The sequence below is a fragment of the Vulpes vulpes genome, chromosome 9, assembly GCF_048418805.1.
Source record: "Vulpes vulpes isolate BD-2025 chromosome 9, VulVul3, whole genome shotgun sequence".
NCBI lineage: Eukaryota > Metazoa > Chordata > Mammalia > Carnivora > Canidae > Vulpes > Vulpes vulpes.
The window spans coordinates 69,161,352-69,182,239 of NC_132788.1; the positions used below are offsets into that span (position 1 = coordinate 69,161,352).

Genomic DNA, 20,888 nt, shown 5'->3' on the forward strand with positions numbered 1-20,888 from the left:
TGCTGTATAAATTTACATGATCCCTTTTCCACACCTGCATAGGCTCATGAGGGCCGAGGACATGGTTGTTTTTTTTTAAGTACTATACCCTCAAGATATCACAGAGTGTCTAACACATGATAGTGGGTCAATAAAAAGTAGAATAAGTACATAAATATATAATGAGAATATCTTTACATTATTCTTGATAAAAACATGATTAAATGTTGTGCATTTCCATCTCTGTATTGAAATGGAACAAATTTCATTCTTTTTTTGCAAGGAATTCTATACAACTGTTAAAAGGAAAACAATGGAGATTACTTATGAAGTGAAATAAAAGAGTGAAGACGTGGCATTAAAAAAAAGAAATAAATGAATGAACATGTAGAAATATGGCTAAATTTTGAAAACAATGTAGAGTGGGGAAAAAAAGTTGCAAAAGGAATTGCATTCTGATATTATTTATATACAAATTTCAAAGAAAGCAAGAAAAAGGTACACCCATGCTTGCAAATGTTACCATCAACTTCTGAAAGTACTTATGTCTGGAAAGGTTTGGAGGATGAATGAAGTAGAAGGTGGCAGTGTCTACACATTTAATGCCTTTAAAAAAATGATCTGAAGCAAAAGTGGCAAAACATTAATGTACATTTGGATAGAACTGTGCTTATAATAAATATTTTTCTAGGCATTTCTGTATTCTTGAAACTTTATAATTAAAATTTTTTTTTAAAAAATAGAGTAGGTTATTTTGAATGATCCTGTTTATATAAATGCATGTGTGTACATGTGTTCATGCATGCATCTGATTAATATGTAGGGTGTGTCTTGTGGCTTTTAATATCATTTAAATTGTCTACAATCAGCATGACTTATTTATCAAAAAATATAATACATTTATGCTTATTTGGGGGAAAGAGCGTTTGAGATCAAAATCATACCTTAGATAACCAAGTAAAAGTTCAGTATTTTTGATAAGTCAAATCAGTTGAAAATGGTGCCATTGATATGCATGACTGCTTAAGAAATTTATTGAGAATTAACAGACAACATTACCTTAGCATGTTTTTACTTTCAATCTGCAGTTGCTACATCACCATATATCAACATATCATAATTATAGGGAGAATATAAACACCAATAACTCTATTTACATCAAGAAAAAGAGTGACAGTAACTGTACGTTAAGATTTCAGTTTTGTGAAGAGGAAGGTCACTCAGGTAAGATAATATGTAATACAAATATAACTATTCTCTCTCTTGCATTCAAAAATAGAAGGATAGAGACACCTGGGTGGCTCAGCGGTTTAGGGCCGCCTTCAGCCCAGGGCGTGATCCTGGAGACGCCGGATCGAGTCCCACGTCGGGATCCCTGCATGGAGCCTGCTTCTCCCTCTGTCTGTGTCTCTGCCTCTCTCTCTCTCTCTCTCTCTCTCTCTGTCTCTCATGAATAAATAAATAAAATCTTTAAAAAAAAATAGAAGGATAAAGAATATGGTATCCTAGTGCTCAGCTATATAAGGTATGAGAATTGATGCAAATGAAGCCCTCCGACAAAAAGCAAGATGGGAATCTGGGAAGGTAATTAAGCATGTTGTAGGAGTTTTACCTATTGACAAAATAAGGGGGATGACTGAAATAGGTTCTTTAGATGAGAATATACACATCGAACCCATTTTTATACCTGTTTATATATATATTTTTAAGATTTTATTCATTTATTCATGAGAGATACAGAGAGATAGAGATAGAGATAGAGATAGATAGAGAGAGAGAGAGAGAGAGAGAGAGAGAGAGAGAGAAGCAGAGACACAGGCAGAGGGAGAAGCAGGCTCCATGCAGGGAGCCCGACGTGGGACCCAAACCCGAGTCTCCAAGGATCACACCCTGGGCTGAAGGCGGCGCTAAACCACTGAACCACCGGGGCTGCCGTATACGTGTTTCTAAATAAAATCTTACCAGTTTAGAGAAAGAAAAAAAATGCAGAAATGGAGAATTCTGATTTCCCAAATTTATCTGTGCAACACCTTCTTCCAACAGGGAATCTTTGTTAAGGAGATGCCCTAGGCTGAGCCAAACAGCGTAAGATTTAGCATGGCCCAACTGGGAGGTTCTCAGAGATGCATCCTACCACTATCTGTCCATCTCCTCAAGTCAAATTGATAGAAAGTGTCCTTTCTTTGTGTATAGAACAGCCCATCTTTCATCTTCAGCTTTATATCTCTAAAAGCTTATTTCTCAGAAGTAAAATGAGCATCTTGGTTAAGAGAATTGAATTTTAAAACAAAGATTATGACTATCAAACATTGAGAATTCTGAATTCCTGATTATTCTCCGTATTTTATTATTTTTGTTAGGTATCATCTTTCTCTAAAATAATTGGCAGGGAAAATGTTTTAAAGTGTTATTATATTATTTTTGTAAAGTGAAAAGCTGGTCTACAAATAAACATTCATGTATGTGTATGTGTCCATAATTCCTAGAAGAAAAAAACTCCAGAAGGATCTACTAATACTAGTTGCCTCCAATGCAGGTGATATAATTAATAACTTTTCTTTATTTCTAATTTTAAATATCTTCAATAATTATGTTCATAATAAAAATTGATCACTACTGAGAAGGAAAAAAGCACACAAAAAGTAGCACATGCCTTGTTGCTTGTCTGTGAAGGGCAGCACACAGTCAGACTTAAAAGAAGTAAATTTCAATATAGAAAATGAATGTTAACAGTTGTTAAAAAGGAAAGACAAGCTGGGTGATGTCTAAAAAGTGGGTCTAGGTTATAAGATAAAAACAAAAGGCCAACACTTTTAGAACTTTGTGGTAGAACAGAAACTCAATGGTATATTAAATCTGGGATGGAAAAAAAGAAAGAAGTTGCCTTTATTATGCATTTTAATCATTGATAGGCTTCATTTTCAAGAAATGACTCTAGACACAGGCACCTGAATATCATCTAGATGGTCAGAGTGCCAAATTATCTTGAAAATCCACAACATGGCAGGTGCAGGCAAAGTCCATCCTGTCCTAGTGATCAGGCAGTAGAATTTGAAGGCAAAAGCAGACCTGAATCAGGACTAAGTATTGATCAGTCCCTAATACAGAATATATTAAGAGCTGGAAAAAAAATGCTGTTTGAAATGTACTGTGAGATGAATTAGTTGAACAATGTAGTAGAGAAATCCTAGCTGGTACATTTCAACTCACATAGGAGACCTTCTAATATTAAAGACTCAGGTAATATAGTAACAGGTTTGAATTTCGTGATTACCTGCCTCCCTAATCTTTTTTAAAAATATTTTATTTATTTCTTCATGAGAGACACAGGAAGAGAGGCAGACATACATAGGCAGAGGGAGAAGCAGGCTCCCCACAGGGAGCCTGTTGTGCAACTCCATCCCAGGACCCCGGGATCATGCACTGAGCCAAGGGAAGACGCTAAACCACTGAGCCACCCAGGTGCCCCTGCCTTCCTAATCTTAATGTCAGGCAGCATTAAGGTCCCATTTGATGTGCTTCTGAATTCAAAGTGAGACCAGCTGTCATGGTTGGATTTTTCTCTAGGTAAAGATTTTGTTTTGGATTTTGCCATGGTTTGGGTTCTATGAGAAATGAGCATGAATGACTGGAAAGATGTTTCAAAGGTAAGCTAGGGAAATCAGTCTCACTAAAGAGAGAATAATGACAAGAGGGACAGGGGGCAAATGTTAGGATTAGTATATTGCAGGATCCAGTAGTCAAAGTATTGTTGGAGTTCATGGACTGGAGATAGTGAGCTAGACAGTTAACAAGTGGTGTTCTACAGTTGAGAAGTTTGAAAATCCTATGAGTTAAGCTTGACATTTTAGAAAATTGACAAAGTCTTGGAGTCAGCTTGGCAGAGTGATTTTTGGCTAAGTTAGGGTAATGAACAAGGGCAATGGAAGACAAGAAATCAGGGAGTTGTGAAGTCAAGTTATTAAATATGAATGCTGATCTCTCTGAAAGCTGAAATCACTAAGAATATGACAGGAATATTATAGACAAAGTAACAGTGAGCTAGGAGATAAAGTGTTTAGGGAACTATGGGGGTGATCTCAAACAAGAACATGACAACTACATGTGTTGCATAGTCTGATGGCATGATGGTAATGCTCAGGGCACTGGATATGAGGGAGGAATAATCATCTAGAAGAGACACTGATGAGAAAGGAAGCCTCAATCCCTATTCACAAATCAAGTAGTAAGAGTATAGGAGAAAATAGTCACCAATTTCAGGAAGATACAAAAGAAGCTGCATCCTCAGGTGAAAGTTAAATTTCAGTCAAAGCAACAAAATGAGGAAAAAGTTTAAAACAAAAGTTAGGGTGGAAGGGTTCAGCAGATAACTGATCTTTGGTTTCTGGACATCCAGGGAAGAATTTCAGCAGCTAGGGAGGGTTGCAAAATGGGTTCACAAATGAGGAGATGCATTATGTGTAGATCAAGGTTTGGGCAATGGGGGGGGGGTGAGCTGGGCTTATTACAATGCCTTATGTACACCCTAGGGAAGGTCTAACACATCAGAGATAGTGAAGTCAAGGCAAACATTTGGGCAAGGATGTGTGTTTGTCTGTGTGTTTGTGGGAGAACTTTTCAAAACACCCTCTTCATTCCTGCTATGAGAATGTGGAGATGAAGGGAAGAGACAAATTTACCCAGAGCATCACTCTGACACTTCTTTCTGTTAAGTCCAGAGAAGTGGAATATGCATGCAAGATAATTGGGACCACAAACAGGACAGACACTTCTTTGGGACACCTGCCATTATGGATGCTTTTTGAAAGGCCACCAGTGTGTTCAAAGCCTGACTTATGTTGCTAGTCACAGCAAGGTTTAAAATCTTCCCTTTGCCACTAACTTGCTGTGGGAATTCAAGCCTGCCCTGGAACTATTTTGCCCAGTACTTGGCTTACTGAATATATATTAGCTTTTATTAAAACTAATATTTATATTGATAACAATAGTTAGGACCCTCTCAGTCAGCCAGACTTGCCAAACAGGAATGTCATAAATCCTGATGTTTGACTCAGCCAGATTTCATGTCTTTTTAAGTGAAAACGGTAGGATTACTTTCCAGAAGAATACTAAAAATGATACAAAGACCAGAGAGCCTTCCAGAAAGCTGAGAGCCTAACATGGGGCATTGCCTTCCAGCACAGTTGTTTACTTTTGCTTAAAACTGATGAAATAATTAAAATAAATCCTTTGTGTTCAAGAGGAAGTCTAGTAGCTCTTAGGGGTGGGGTTTCTGGGAGAATAAAACAAGGGTTACATAATCTCCATTCATGAAAGAATTGATTTATGCAAAATAATTCATTAATATATATGTAAAGGTTGATATCTCACCTGCACAATTCTTGAAAAAGGGGGAAAACACCCTGCATTTGACTGATGAAATCATGTCTATAGATCCAGTCTCATCCTCATTTGCATTTCTTGATGTCATGGGTAGAAATACTGCCTGGGAGTATAGTATTTCTGACAGAGAATTGTAATCAAAAGCCTACTACTTTGGATAATTCTCAAGCACATTTTTTCTTTGTTCTTTATTCCAGTGTTTTATATACGTATGTGGTAAGCCCGTGGTTATAATTGAGCAGAGGCACACATAGAGAAAGTCTTATTTTGAGACTATGTTTCCTACTCACTCTGGTATTGAAGCTGGCACCTGAAAGCTTGCTAGAAAAGTATTGCGCCCCAAGTTAGGCCTACTGAAACAGTACTTGTATTTAGTAAGATCCACAATTGATTCATAGACACATTGAAATTGGATCAGCATCATCAAATGAATAGAGAGGTAGGTTAAGCCGTCAGAATGACTGGCATCAAATCCCAGCTTCACTGTTTTCTAAGGTCTCTGGACACATTATTTTACTCCTCTGATCCTCATTTTCTTTATCTATAAAATTGGGATTATAATTTTACCTGGTAGTTTTGGGAATTGAACTATAGAATATTTTCTTTACGAAGAACTGTTGAAAAAGTTGGTACCTCATTTCAGGAACATATGTCTGCAACATCTATCATAGAAGACATCCTTAGATCACAAAGGTTGAGAGACTTATGGGCCTTATTTCTATAAGTTCCCATCATTTCCTCACTCCTACAATAATGAATGGGATAACATAAGTATAATAATACCAATTCAGAAACCAGAACAACTTTCTTCCCAAGCACCCATTTTATAGGTACAGGAAGAGACTCAGTCTCATAAAAGCACACAGGAATGTTCAAGGAAAATGTTCTAACCCAGTTTTCTCAAACAGGTAGGCAAGAACTCTGGAAGTAGCTATACTTTGTAAACCATTCACCAAGAAAAGCCACATAATATATGAACAACAGAGTGAGTGCTGGATTTACTCAAAGTTTGAAGAGTTCAGCAACTCATTTCTATTGCTTGGGTTTCTGAGGACCTAATGACGTTGTAATGGCTACAGCCAGAAATCATGAGTTTGGTGGGATTTACACATTGATGATAATAATGGCTACACTAATAGCAAACTGGGCACATAATTTGGGAAGCCTCCTAACAAATATTATGGAAAAAAGTCTGAGAAGTATTTAATGAACATTAGCTATTATTTTTGAAATATAAGAAGCCACCATAGAAATCCAGTGTTGTAAGTGTATGAGCATGTTTGTGAGGAGAATGTCATTTACTGAATCACCTACTTTCCTGTTGACAAGCATTCACAAGAGAAACATCTCTCAGGTTCTATAGTCAGAGTAATTATGCATATAGGAATAATGGCATGTTTGTATTCCATAAAGATATAAACTTTTTTTTTTTTTGTCTTGGCCCCTAGAAAGCTCACCTGGAGTAACTGTATAGGACCTTATCATATTAATTTTTATTCTTTTTATACTCTTTGGGTTTTATTCTCCTTGAGTTCAGCTTACAGTTTGAACCTCATTTTTTCTTTATCCATCTCATCTATTCTAGTAACTACCAGACATCAAGACTTAATTATAAGAGTGAGGTAATTAATAGAGTTTGGCATTTGCACAATGGTAGACACATCTACAGATGAAAGAGAGACTAGAGAACCTAAAAGCAGTCCCGAGCATACATACTTGATTTCTTTCAAATTTGGCACTATAGAACAGTGAGGAAAGATTACACTTTTTAAAGGACTGCATTCTTAATATATCTGCTGGCTTATTTGGATCCTAATAGGAAAAAAATATTACATATTGAACCTATACTGAACCATGCAAACAAATAAATAATTTCTAGGTGCATTGCAATTTTAATATGAAAGACAAAACAATAAATTATAGAATATAATATATGAACATATCTTTATGAATTCAGGACAAAACAACATATCATAAAATTTTATAAAAAAACATCATCACAGGATATCCCTGGGTGATTCAGCGGTTTAACGCCTGCCTTTGCCCCAGGGCGTGATCCTGGAGCCCTGGGATCGAGTCCCATGTTGGCCTCCCTACATGGAGCCTGCTTCTCCCTCTGCCTGTGTCTCTGCTTCTCTCTCTCTCTGTCTCTCATGAATAAATAAATATCTTTTTAAAAAAGCATCATCACATATAGGAAAAGATTGATAAATTGGACCTTAATGGAATTTTAAAATTTCTGTTTATCACAAGTTGTAATAGAGTGAAAAGGCAACCCCCAAGTAGGAAAAGCTGTTTTCCCATATAAAAGCAACAAAGTGCTCAGATCTAGAATTAGTCACTAAGGAAAAGGAAGACAACTCTAGAAAATGGAAAATGGAAAAGTGACTTAAATTTTAAGATTTTGTTTTTAAGTAATCTCTGCTGTCAATGTAGGACTAGAACTTACTGTCCCAAGACCAAGAGTTGTAAGCTTTACTGAGTCAGCTAGCACCTCTAAAAAAATGATTTCTAGTCCATAGCAGCATTATCAACCACAGTAAAATTATGGAGAGAGCCCAAATATCCATTGACAGATGAATGGATGAAGAAAATGTGGTATATATTTACAATGGACTGTTACTCAGCTCTCAAAACTAATGAAATATTGCCATTTGCAACAATGGGAATACAGGTAGAGTGTGTATTATGCTAGCGAAATAAGTCAGCCAGAGAAAGACAATTACTAAATGATTTCACTCATGTGGAATTTAAGAAACAAAATAGAGGAACATAGAGGAAAGGGGAAAAAAAGAGAGAGGGAGGCAAACCAGAAGAGGCTCCTAAAGTTAGAGCACAAACTGAGGGTTGTTGGAAGGGAGGTGGGCAGGGGATTGGCTAAATAGGTGATAGGTATTGGGGGGGGGGGGGCGCATGTGATGAGCACTGGGTGTTATATATAAGTGATGAATCATTAAATTCTACTCCTGAAACCAACATTACAACTATATCTTAACTAGAATTTAAATAAAATAATAAAATAAAATAAAATATAAAATAATAAAATAAAATAAATAAAATAAAATAAAATAAAATAAAATATAAAATAAAATAAAATAAAATAAAATAAAATATAAAATAAAATAAAATAAAATAAAATAAAATAAAATAAAATAAAATAAAATAAGACTGGCAATACCAAGTGTTGTCAAGAAAGTATTGCAGCTAGGAGGCTAAATTAATAAAATCAGTATGGACAACAGCTGGTATTATCTTTTACAGTTGCAAATATGCATAACCAAATGCCCTATAATTCTACTCTATGTTATTTACAACAGTGAAATGTATGCACAAATGTACCAAAATATATATATAAGAATATTCATAAATAATTATTCATCTTTGCCTCTTGAAACAATCCAGAGTTCCCTTGCCAGAAGATGTCATTCATAAACTGTAGTATATTCATACAACAAAATATATAGCAATGGAAATGAATGAACAATGACTACCTACAACAACATAGATGAACCTCACAAACAGTGTTGGCTATAAAACCAGACTTAAAGGAGTATATGCTGTATGGTTTATCCATATGAAATTTAAAAAGGTAATGTTTAATTATAAATTTACAAGCAAGATAGTGGAGAGGAAGGAAAATAGTAACTGGAAGAGTATAAAGGAGAGGGCATTCTGGGGTGTTGGCAATATTCTGGACCAGGCTTAGTCATGCTTCATTGCAATATTTATGTGTTTTATAGTTTTCTATATAGGTTATACTTCTTGGAAAAATATAGTGTATACATTAATATCTTAAATTATGATAAACATTTCCAGGAGTTGGCACCAAAACTTCTTTATATTTGTATTTACTTTTAAAATATGTGATTCTAATTGCTACTAGGTAACATTGGAGATATGTTGACAATAAATCTCAGAAATTATTTCATCTGATTCCTTAATGCAAACAAACATCTTGTCATAATTCCCAATCCATTTTGTAAATCTCAGAAGCAAAGTCTCTATGGGCTATGCTCATAACTTCCTCAAAACCATTTGTCATATAGCACAAGAGTAACAAATAAGCATTTCAGTTTTGGATTTCTCCCTTAGTTTTGTAAATCAGAAACTCTCAGTTTTGATAGAATGAATACCTTATTTTTTAACATTTGCCTCTCCTACCCCAGCTCAATCTGGCAGCTTAAATGTGCAATTTTATTCAAATGGACCAAAAAGACGAGGTCCCTACTGAATATAAGTAGAGGTGGGAGGTGAGAGGAGGCCTGAATTTTCAGACTATCATTTCTGATAAGGTAGATAAATAGATGTCTAGTAGTGATGATGAAGAAAAAAATGAAGTAAAAACATTGGATAATCTGCTTCCCAGTTGATTTTTAAAATATAATAGTGGTTTGCTGTAATTCAACCACATCCCCTTGTTTAACACGTGAATTGTTTTTAAAAGCAAAGATGAAGGGCAGCTCGGGTGGCTCAGTGGTTTAATGCCACCTTTGGCCCAGGGCCTGATCCTGGAGACCTGGAATGGAGTCCCACATCAGGCTCCCTACATGGAGCCTGCTTCTCCCTCTGCCTGTGTCTCTGCCTCTCTCTCTGTCTATCTCTCATGAATAAATAAATAAAATCTTAAAAAAAAGCAAAGATGAAGTCTTCTTCTTGATATATCAATTGGTAGTTATTAGTACATTAAGACAAATTCAGAATATTAATTTCACTGAAATATTGTTTAGTGATTTTCCCAAATGATAATGAAAAACCAATACTGATTTATTAACTTTCTTTTAAGAAATTAAAGAAAAAAATATGTATTTTCCCACTTTGGTTAGCTACTTTTTTTAATATACATAAAAAAAAGTTTAAAAGCCATCTAGCATTTTCATTTGTAATTAGATATGCATTACCCACTTAACACATACTTCACAATTATCAGAGACTTTACAATTTCCAAATGAGTTTTTAAGTGTTATTTCCAAAGCGTCTTTTTCTGATCTTAATTTCTTTTTCAGATATAAATGTATGCTATCACCATATCATCAGGATCATGTATAACTGTTTTTGCTTTTTTTATATATGAAAAAAAATTAAGGACATTTTAAACTAGTCAAAGACCTCTATATTATAGCTTTCACCTGGAAATCTTTTCGGTTGTGCTGTGACTATGGTTTTTATTCATGTGGAATCCGTTTTGCTTTCTCAGTCTAAAAATAAATACATATTTAAAAATTATTTTGAGATGGAGATATGAGAAATCCTGGTCTGTTGTAGGTTGGGTCACCTTGGGCAAGTAACGGAGTTCCCCCACCTTGAATTTCTCCATCTGTAGAACACAGTTTAGAATAGCTTATGAGCATAGAATAAAGATGCACAGCATTGCCAATATAAAATCCTTTGCATTCCTCAGGAAAAAAAATTATGATGATTGTAAATGCCTATATTTATAGCCCTTTAAAATGAATTATTATTGCATTTTAACTTGAGCCCTCTAAAATCATCCCTGTGATGTGGAGCAAGAATTTTTTCATTCTATGTAATAAGTGTGAAAACTGAGGTTTGAAGTGCCCCCAAATATGCATACTGTGATTTTAATAACATTAGCAATATCATTACTGTGTCAGACAAATATTTTTATAGGAAAGCTATGTAGTGTTTTTAAACTACATTTTATAAACAATTTCAAAATCCTTAACTAAATCCTTAATTTCATTCAAAATATTTCCATTGTTCTGAGGATAAATACTAATATCCCAACCATGGTCTATTATATTATAGTTGCATAGCCAGGTCTCTGCTGAGCAACCCATTAACAACTCACAGTCACCGTTACCCTCTGTTCTATATTTAGTAAGTTTTGTCTTAATACCAATCCTATATGAAGTGAATAATATTAACACTCCATTTTATTTATTTATTTTTTAAAAGATTTTATTTATTTATTCATGAGAGACCAGAGAGAGAGAGACAGAGAGAGAGAGAGAGGCAGAGACACAGGCAGAGGGAGAAGCAGGCTCCATGCAGGGAGCCTAACGTGGGATGCCATCCTGGGTCTCCAGGACCACACCCTGGGCTAAAGGCAGGCACCAAACCGCTGAGCTACCCGGGCTGCCCTAACACCCCATTTTATGCCTGAATTAACACTTGTGCACAATGTCACATCATCTGGAGAAAATTCTTCAAAAACAGGCAGTATGCCTCTGGTGCCTCTGCCTAAAAGCATCACATTATGATGAATTTTTGTGTGTTTCTTTGGCATTTCACAGTATCACTCAATCATCCCATTGTTTAGATTGGGCTTGGATATAAAGGGGGTCCAAAATTTGGATGCACCTGCCTCCAAATTATTTTTCAGCCTTTGCCTGGAAAACTAGTCATTTTATAAACACGGCCTTTTGCATTTCTGTTATGATGCTTGGTCTTTTGTCAATCTCCTCATATTTTCTCCAGTATTTGGGCTTACTCACACATCTGCATTTCCTCTTGGCTCTACTTTCAACCTGAATGTTCCTCCACCCACTTATTGTGTCAGGAACACAAACTGATATTCAAGGCTTAATTCAAGCTACGTTGCTTTTGGGAGACTTCTATTGCCCTTTTTCCAATCCAGGAAAACCTTACTGTTCCCTACTCTGGGTTAAGTCTACTTCTCTCACTTCACCTGATATTTTTTTTAAGGAGGTGCAGTGGGTGGTAGGAATGTGGACTCTACATTCCCGACAGCATGGGTTTAAACACTGACTCTGCCATTTAACTATTTGTGTGATATAGGGTGAGTCAATGAATTCTTCTAGGCCTCAATCTGCTCATCTGAAAATAATCTCATAGGGCTTTTGTGAGGTTCATTGGAGTTAATTCACATAAGAGTGTAGAAAAATGCCTGCCCTATAATATGTACTATAGAAATGTTAGTAATTTCTTTATTTCTTTTTTTTTTAATTGCACTTAAGGTTTCAGTTGTCTGCCCTGTGAAGACAGGGAGTAGCTATTTCTTATCTATCATTTAATCTTTAGGCCCAGCACAAGGCTAGATGCATATAAACAAGGTGTTTTCTGGGTGGCTGGTGGATGAATAAATGAATGGTCAGTTAGGAGGCTCCAATGTAGCTACCTTTCCCTCTGCAATCATGGGACTACCTTATTTGAAATAGTATCTGTGACTAAATAATAACCAGTGCATAACCAAAAAACCCTATTCATGAGTACCTTTTATCCTGAATGTTTATCTATTCATTAGTAGAGCTGTATTATTACCAGAATCTCAAAAAATATATATAGCTCAGTGAAATCTTAGGTTTATTTCAAAACACCTATCTTTTTTTTCTTAAGGCTGACATTTTAAACAGCAATGACAGATGCAATGTTCTCTCACACAAGTACAGAGTAATTCATTAACATACACATGAAAGGAAGAAGTCTACATTCAACCTTTTCTACCAAAGTCCTTGAGAAATAAAAGAGATTCGAAGCAGCTACAAGTGTAGCTTGTAAAAAGTCAAACTGGTTTTATCATACAAGAATACCAGGTTGGTAGCAGGAGCTTTTGGTAACTAGACACCTGCTGCATTTGCTTTAAGGTTGAGGTTGAGGGGAAGAAGGAAGAGCTTAAAATAGAATCTACCTGACAATTTGAAATGACATAATCTTATGTAGAAGAACTGAAGGGGAATTTTGTAATCAGATAATTCAAAACATACCTTTAATAAGTCCACAGAGATGAATGTCTTGTCTGGGTAATGTAGCTGGTTAAAGACAGATTTGATTTAGAAGTATATTTTATAATAGGTAGTTTTGTATACATGGGCTGCATTGTAGCATGGTTTCATGGTGGGATGAATCAGGATGAGGCAAAGTGTTATAGGCTGAGTCTAAAATAAACTCTGAAGGTGTTTTCGAATTGCTGAACATCAGGATAAAAGTTACAAACAAAAGCCATCAATTATCTAGAGGTATGTACCTACAGAGTCTTTCCCAGGGACAGGTTAGGTTCTGAAAGGCTATTCATAGTTCATTTGTTCTGAAGGTCAAAGTGACTCTATACAATTGGCTGCCAACCAGTAGGAAGCAGAGTTGTTGACACAATTTTACTTTGATGTATAGCTTTGTTCTCACTATAGAAATTCATATGAGTAGGGCTTCTGGACCTAATTTTTCTATCAATAAATAGATCAATTATCTTATATTAAATGTTTAGTGCCTGTCTTACTTTGAGTCCCTTAGAAGCAGAGCCTGAGGCAGATATTCAAGTGTGTGTGATTTAGTGAGAGAACACTCCCAGGATAAAGGGAGGAAGGGAGGGAAGCGGAAGAGAGCCAGGGCAGGAGCTAAGCAAGAAGGGGCTGGTTCTCAGCTGTTGTCTGGTTTCAGCCTGATGGAGTCTAGGGTGTAACTGGTAGACCAGGTGTAGTTGCGGTTATTAAAAGCTGAGGATGGGCAGGCTGTCCATTAAATGGAATCCGGACAGGGTTTCAATTTACCATCAGGCTTATATTGTAAAGCTATCTGTCCTGAAGATATGGCTTAATATTTAGGCAATTACTATGCCAATAGCAAATTAAATTAAAAAAGAAGCACACAGGTTTTGTGTGGGCAGTGTTTGGGAAGGATACTATAACATGAAAGGCAGGCGCTTTAGAATTTCAACTTTTATACTGAAGTTTCAATTGGTTCTCTAACACTACTATTAAAAAGCCCCAATCTCGTAGCATTTCAGCCTTCTAATCTGTAAAATAGAAACAAGAATAGTATCCATCTCCTATGGTGGTTACCTGGCTCAAGAAAGTTAGCATATTTCAAAGCACCTAAAAGTCTTGAAAACAAGGAGAAGGAACTAGTCTGGAGAAAGTCTTAAAATGTAAATTAGAAGATTTTTTCTATGAGTAACTATAGCAGTTTGAAATATGTACATGTTTGGCCAAATTGAGGGATGTGATTAAAAATAGCAAGAAAAATTAGAGCTTTCATTTCACAAATGCTCATAAAGGACCGGGTCTTTGTAATCATTACCTCAGACAATTCAGTCATTGTCCTGTGACTGATGCTATAATTTCCATTGTATCTATTTCATAACAGAGACTTACTTACTATTGTTTAGAGTTGGCCTGATTTTACCACTAGATATATGACAGAGATAGAATTTGAACTCAGATCTGTCTGTATCAAAAATCTTAACATTCAACTATCATTGTTATTCAACCTACCAAAAGCTTTTTATACCAAAATGGGCATTGTTGGAAATCTGTGAAGGTGGTGGTGAGGAATTCAAATTAAATTGAAGATACAGGAATGCCTGGGTGGCTCAGTAGTTGAGTGTCTGCCTTTGGCTCAGGACGTGATCCTAGGGTCCTAGAATCGAGTCCCACATCAGGCTCCCCCGAGGGAGCCTGCTTATGCCTCTGCCTATGTCTCTCTGCTTCTTTCTCTGTCTCTCATGAGTATATAAATAAAATCTTTTTAAAAAATAAATAAACTGAAGATACAGGATTTGCACTTTAGGAACTTTCCATTTGGCTGGAGACTAGCATTCAGACTCGAATTTCTGTGTGAAAAGAACCTTAATACATAATACGTAACAAGGAAAACTTACTTTTTTTTTTCTTTTAATAATTCTGATGAAAAAAAAATTGAACTGAAATGATGAATTATGATACTATTTTTAAAATAGTAATAAAAGACATGTAACAAAATTTACCATTTTGATCACTTTAAAGTGTACAATTTAGTGGAACTGAACACATTCAGATTGTGTAATCATTACTGCCTTTCATCTCTAGAACTTTCCATCATCCCAAACTGAAACTCTGTATTAATTAAATGCTAACTCCAGATTCTTTCCTCCACTCAGGCTCTAGCAGTCACTGCTCTGCCATCTGTCTCTATGAATTTGCCTTTCTAGTTACCTCAGATAAGTGAAATCATATAATATTTGTCCTTTTGTGTCTGCCTTATTTCATTAGCAGGATTTTTTCAAGGTTCATACATGTCGTATCTGACTTTTATTCCTTTTATTTATTCATGAAACACACAGAGGGAGAGATGCAGAGACATAGACAGAGGGAGAAGCAGGCTCCATGCAGGGAGCCCGATGTGGGACTTGATCCCGGGACTCTGGGATCACACCCTGAGCTGATAGTAGACGCTCAACCGCTGAGCCACCCAGGCGTCCCGACTTTTATTCCTTTTATAAAGTTGGATAATACTCTATTCACACACCCCACACATACTCCCACCCCCCACACCCACACACACTACATTTTATTTATGTTATGGACATTTGTTTTTTTTTCTACCTTTTAACTATTGAGAATAATGCTGCTATGAAGATGGGTATACAAATAATCTGTTCAAGTCCTGTCTCAATCTTTGAGGGATGCACACAGAAGTGTAATTGTTGTGTTATGAGGTAATTCTGTTAAATTTTTGAGGAACTGCTATATTGTCTTTTACTGTAGCTCTACCATTTTACATTCTAAGCATCAATGCACAAACTTTCCAATTTTTCCACATCCTTGCAAACATTTGTTATTTTCCCGTGTGTGTGTGTGTGTGTGTGTGTGTGTGTGTTTTAATAACAGCCATTCTAATGGGTGTGAAGCAGTATCTTTTTATAGTTCGGATTTACATTTTCATAATCATTACTGATGTTGAGTGTGTTTTCTTAGGAAAACTTATTCTTGATGAGGTATGTCCCTTCTACCATTTTCACTCTTGTTTTTGTCTTTTTCTCTCTTCCCTTTTTCTCTTTCTTTAATAATAAACATTTCTCAACCTGTCTATAGATTTACATGTGGATACAAATGTGATTTTTTGGATGAAATTTCAGAAAATCTGTTGCAAAATTAATATCTTATATTCTAAAATGAGATCAGAAGAAAGGATTTGTAAGTCACCAACACTTTTTTGATTCATTCCTAAGATCCTTGTGTAAACCACCCTGAGTAAACCACAGAAAGCTGCACGGCAGTGGGTGGCAAAGCTAAATCTGGCATTTTCACCTTTTTTTAAAGCTATACTTTACTACACAGAATGAATAACTAGCTTAAGTGAGTTCACAGGGTACTTATGAAATACAAGAAATGGAGGGAAATAATGCTAAATTAATAAAATGTGCTGGTTATGTTTAGGGTTGGTTCAAAGGAAGAGAGATAATCACACTCCAGTAAATCTCTGGACTCAGCAGGAAACACTTCAGGCATATGGCACCACTACACGTCCTGGACAGAGAGATGAGATGGTATGGTTTTTGTTTTTGTTTCTCTAAATTTCAGACTTGGAACCCCAAATCCTTCAAGTTTGCAGAAGAAAGATCAGTTAATGGATATAGGCCATCCTACTTTCTGCATGAATAGTGAAAGAAATGCTTTTAAAGATCAACAGTCATATATCTTCAATCCAAAAAGGAACATTTTATGAAGAGACAGGATAGTCAGGGAAAACAGAAGACTGATTTCTCCCATTCATTCAAATAAAAGTCTATAATTTCTTCTTAATTTAAATCTTTTCTCTCTCTTTTTTTTTAGCAAACACAATGTAACTTAAAGAGGCTTCTAGTTATTTTTAAAAAAGATTTATTTATTTATTTATTTATTTATTTGAGAGAGCTTGAAAGCACAAATGGGAAGGGCAGAAGGAGACGGAGAGAGAATCTCAAGCAGGCTGTGCCGGGTACAGAGCCCAACATAGGGCTCCATCTCATGATGCTGAGATCATGACCCCAGCCAAAACCAAGAGTGTAACGCTTAATCAATTGTGCCGCCCAGGTTACATGCATTTTTAAAGCAGAATAGGGTAAGAAATAATGTAGAGAATTTAAAAACACATTTTTCTTTAAAAAAAGAGATGAAGAAAAGGAAATCTACAATTGTAGTAAGTACAGTGCATTAACTTCAGGCATAGGTATTCAGTTGTTGTCAAGAATAGAATCTATAGCTCTATAGAGTAATTGTGCTGTGTGAATTTTCCTTTACCAGAGTGTCAGATTTATCCTACAGATTCTGATCCAAATCACGTGCATCTTCTAGGGTCAATTCCTATCCAACCAGGAGAAATAAATAATTACTGTGGTAGAGTCATTCAAAATCTCTGAAGCAATTATTTCTTTCTACAAGTTTCTGATCAGCATTTTGTTCTCTATTATTTTCCAAATAATGATCTTAAGCAAAATACAGAAATCAAGTATTGTGATTATCTTTATCCTAAGTTTTAAAATAGCCTCCACCCTTTGTTCATATTCCACTTCATTATCTATTTCCACATATATAAAGACATTTGGATACATTTAGCAATGTATGTGTGTACATATGTGTGTGTATATGACCACATATATATATATATGTGTGTGTGTGTGTATGTATACCCTATATATAATGCTTGTGTGTGTCTGTGTGTATTTATGTATATGTAAATGTGACTAAATACACACACACACATATTCAGAAACAAAATCATTCCCCAAATAGCCAACATAAGAGGAACTGTATACGAAGCAAGGGATCTTTGGAACACAATACTTGCAATGAGAAATAGACTCAATTATTAATTCATGTATCTACTGATGACTATAGTAGTTCTGCAAGGTAGGCTCTGGACATATATTTTATTAAAAAATTTCAAAACAATTACTTTTTCAAAGTAACAGATAGAATATACATTTCCATGAGCACCCAAAGATTAGCTACTAACTCTTTCGTTCCCTGATTTATCCTCTGAGGTGGGCAGGGGTGGAGGAGGGGCGAGGGAGGAAGTGTAAGGAGAGAAATTAAAAAAAAAAAAAAGAGAGAGAGAGAAATTCAAGGTTTCTTTTCCATCTACATCAACAGATATAATTACTTTCAATCAAAGCTATTCTTGGATCCAATATGAAACATTTCAGTCCCTGGAAACACTACATATAAAGGATATAAGAGGCAATATGTCTATTGTTCATCTGCTAATGTCCTCAAATGTCACCAAGGTAATTACTTGGATGACATTTATGTGATGCAGCTGGACATTGTTACAGTTAATATAAAGCCTGCCTTTGGCAACCACTTTATTTCCACCTACATCAAACTGTGGGTGCATAATCACTTTTCCTGGGAGGACACCCACCTCTCACAAAAGACATCTCTGCCCTCAGCTTTTTCTTTCTGTGTTCTACACACTAATATATATTGCAAAAGAAGAAGAAAAAAAAAAAGAAAAAATAGTTATATGCCATATATCTTTTTCTTAATATTTATATCTGGAACTTTTAGAGATGTTTCTAAACATAATTTGTAAAATATAAAACACTGATATTTTCTTTTTTAAAAGTGGATTTTGACTATCCCCAAAAGTATGAATTCATAAAATGCACAATTAAAACTTTTTACCTCTGTAAATTAATCACTCTCAAAGAACAGATGATTGACAAATCCAGATTTTTTTCCTAATATGAATACAAAAAAATATATTGTATTAAAAAAAAACACAGAGATTAGATTCTTCCCCACAAACTCACATGCAAATTGGAGCTTTGCCTTCCGACTCAGAATCGTCCCTAGTGTGTTGGTGGCCAGGCACTGGTATATGCCAATATCTTGATCTGTACGGGGGCTACTGATGGCCAAATTGCCTCCATCCAACCTGTAGTGATAACTCATGATAAAATCAATATCTGTGCCATTTTGCTTCCACCTTCAAGGAAAAAAAAATCAAATTATGCTATAATATACAGAGGTAATCACTCCTACTAGTCTTAAATGACATGCAATTGTAACTGCTAGGACCATTTACACATGTAAGCATATATGTATATATTTATTTCTTTGCTAGGACCATTTAAAACAATAGCAACAAACAACAAACATGGTTACACATGGAGAAAATCCTTCAGTTCCATCAAAGATGATTTTCTTCAGGAGCTCAGTGTTATTAATAACTAGGTTATTTGAAAGATCATCCACTCTTTATGAATCACAAACATTCACCCATATGTGTACAAAGAAGCAACATATGTTTTGACATGGGAAGTGAAACTGAGACATTCAGTCAATGACACTGGCCATTCTATTCCTTCAGAGACATTTCAAATAACATATACCATACCTGAACTCCCACAACTGATACTAAAAATTTAGATGTTGAAAATGACTTAGAGATAGAAATCCAAAAAACGTTTATTACAACTGGCATAAAGAAAGTCAGCAAAGATTTTATAATGCCGATTTGAGGCTGATAACAAAACAATAACAATCTGACTACTTTAGAACATGATTGTCTCTGTTAATCTCTTACTTGGAAAATTAATTACACCAAATATATTTTACCAGTACTTAGAAATGCCAACCTAAAATTATACTTTTACAAAACAAATGCAATTTGGGAAGCTTTTATTTTAGGCAGCAAAAGTTCTCTTGGCTTACCTATTAGTCACCAATTCTTTAGTATATGAATGAAGTAGCAGAAGGCCCTTACAGGTATATTTATTTTCAAAGAACTGTAAGATGTCTTAGAAAATTCCATTTGGTCATTTTAAGATGAATGAATACCACTAATTGCTTCTAAATAAACCCACCTTTCCCTTCTTTCTCCCCCTAACTTTTAGAAAAAACAAATGAATGGCTTTTTCCTATGGAACATAGCTAATTTCCAAACCATGTATTTTCAGAATCTATGCCAGGTTTGCTGTGATTTTCCTTTTCATGTTAAGATCATATTAAAAATATTTTGATGAGGGTGACTAACTATAAGAAAGAAATTTTCTTTCTTATATACATTTTAAAGTACTGTTCCATATGTCATTCCATGACTTCTTTAGGAACATCTTGAAAAATCCAATGTAGAGAATATGTCAAATGTCTACCATAGTCAAAAAGAAATACAAACTTGGGTAATCCTCCAGTGTATTAAGATGAGAAGTGATTGACCAATATCAAATCAATCAGGCGTTTTCCATCAACTTTAAAATTATTTAGCCAGGGATCCCTGGGTGGCTCGGTGGTTTAGCGCCTGCCTTTGGCCCAGGGCATGATCCTGGAGTCCCGGGATCAAATCCCATGTCGGGCTCCCGGTGCATGGAGCCTGCTTCTCCCTCTGCCTGTGTCTCTGCCTCTCTCTCTCTATGTCTATCATGAATAAATAAATAAAATCTTTAAAAAAATAAAATAAAATTATTTAGCCAATTCTAATGTATCTCAATTTCCTTTTAATAAAAAGAAGTTGAGAGACAATAGCCAAAACCAATGTATTTCATTTACCTGAACTTTGTCAAAATTTTTTTTCTAGAGAATTTTGTAGTCTTTTGCTTTCAATGTTAGGAGAAAAAAATATATAGAAACACTTTTTTTCTTTAGGCCTATCCCAAGACTCCTCTATTGTCCTCACCAGCTCCATAATACTGTCTTTCACAATTTGCTTACAGGGCATGATCTTTGTACCTCCATGTTTCCTTTCATTTTCAAAGCAAAGGATATACCACACTTAGTTTGCCAGCTCTCTTTAATTTTGGAATCAATCGCTGAAATAACTGCTGTCATCGTTACATGCTCCTAATTAAGCTTGGTAATTGTTTTTCAACA

The 20,888-nt window shown here is 35.4% G+C and overlaps 1 protein-coding gene across 4 annotated transcripts in view; it reads right to left on the reverse strand.

Moving 5' to 3' along the window:
- The window catches only part of CNTN6 (contactin 6), a 280,895-nt gene that overhangs the window by 137,664 nt on the left and 122,343 nt on the right, over positions 1-20,888 (reverse strand). For 2 of the 4 annotated variants that reach the window (XM_025984667.2, XM_072720393.1), the window contains exon 4: positions 18,830-19,005. The exons of the other annotated variants lie outside the window; for them this stretch is intronic. In XM_025984667.2, coding sequence (XP_025840452.2) covers positions 18,830-19,005 — 176 coding nt within the window. The remainder of the gene's footprint in view (positions 1-18,829; positions 19,006-20,888) is intronic. 4 annotated transcript variants of the gene reach the window in all.